A 1,433-nucleotide genomic window follows, 5' to 3' on the forward strand; every position below is an offset into this window, starting at 1 on the left:
GCCAGGATGGTCTCAATCTCCTGACCTCGTGGATCTGCCTGTCTCGGCCTCCCAAAGTGCTGGGATTACAGGCTTGAGCCACCGCGCCCGGCCTGACTATATTATTTACCACCTCCTGAAAAGACTTCGGGCCACCATCTGCCCACACAGCAACGAAGGGAGACTACAAGGGCAATGAGGTATACAGGTCACCAACAAGGGAGGGCCTAGCAGACACTTGTTATCTTAGAATCATCTCATGGTCTGCACGCCTGCTTTGGGGGCAAAGATCCTGGATGGGAGGGAAAACAGCATGCAGGTTATGAGCTCCAAGTGGGAGGGAGGATTGACAGACTCAGGCTGGAACCAAAATGGTGTCTATCAACTGTAGTGAAATATTGTATCTCGACAAACCTTACTTTTCTTGGCAGTGAAACCGAGATAATGACATCAGTATAGCAAGTGCCTACAAAGCACTAAACAGGTGATCATTTTCCAATTATCATTATTATGATCATCACAGCTAGAATTACAACTGTGCCACCCATTAGCTGTATGAGCTTGGGCAAGTCAGTTAACCTCCAGCCTCAGTCTTCTCATCTATAAACGAACAGGGACGATAATCCCCAGCCACCATATTGGAGTAAGTCAGATATATCCAAAGTGCTTGGTAATCAGTAGGTACCTGGCCTCTGACCCGTCGCTTCTTCCAATCAAGTTGGTGCCATTTCCGAGGCTGTCGCCATGCCCACTGAAGCGTTTACTACAGGCCTTCCCATGAGAGGACCCACACCTCCCTACAGTTGGGACAAGGTCACTGAAGCTTCCCTCGGGCAATGGGCGTCAGTGTCATGGGGGGAGGGGTTCCTGGCTGCCTCCCGATGACCGGGGGGAGAGTGGGCTGGGGCAGGCGCACCTTGTCCTGCAGGAACAGCAGCACATTCCGGGGACCCAGCTCCAGGGCGGGATCTAAGTAGGCAGAGAGTTGCAAGTCGCTGGTGATGTGGCCTTCATGAGTGTCCGCAGGAGCCCACAAGTCCCTGGCAGGGGACAGAAGAGGTGCTGTCAGACGGGGGCGCATGTGGACTGGAGCTCTGTCGCCGGCAGATTCGCTGCGACCCCCGAGCAAAGAACAGTCCACCTCTGGGCCTCACCACCCCTTGCCTAGGACAGCGCCGGAGTCGGAGTCGGGCGAGGGCGCCTCAGCCGCCACAGCGCATCCCACCCCGGCCCGCTCACCGGTCACTGGACCACAGCACCAGCGGGACCTGCTGCTCCGCCGCTGCCGCCGCCGCCGCCGCCAACGACAAAAACACCGGCAGCCACGGCAGCCGCCAGAGCGCCTGGGCGCACCGCTGCCCCATCCGCACTGGAGCCGTCGCCGTGGCCGCCATCATAGCCTCAGCCTCCACTGCTTCAGCTGCCTCGACAGCCGCGGATCAGGTGACCGTTGC

At 57.6% G+C, this 1,433-nt stretch overlaps 1 protein-coding gene across 1 annotated transcript in view; it reads right to left on the reverse strand.

The window, feature by feature from the left end:
* ATP6AP1 (ATPase, H+ transporting, lysosomal accessory protein 1) overlaps positions 1 to 1,433 on the reverse strand; it is an 8,235-nt gene extending 6,802 nt beyond the window's left edge. Inside the window, exons 1-2 of the mRNA XM_011955915.1 lie at positions 1,219 to 1,433; positions 896 to 1,019 (exon numbers count right to left, since the gene is read on the reverse strand). Of these exons, the coding sequence (XP_011811305.1) occupies positions 896 to 1,019; positions 1,219 to 1,376 (282 nt within the window). The 5' untranslated portion in view covers positions 1,377 to 1,433. The remainder of the gene's footprint in view (positions 1 to 895; positions 1,020 to 1,218) is intronic.

This window comes from Colobus angolensis, unplaced genomic scaffold, assembly GCF_000951035.1.
Source record: "Colobus angolensis palliatus isolate OR3802 unplaced genomic scaffold, Cang.pa_1.0 Scaffold402, whole genome shotgun sequence".
Lineage (NCBI taxonomy): Eukaryota > Metazoa > Chordata > Mammalia > Primates > Cercopithecidae > Colobus > Colobus angolensis.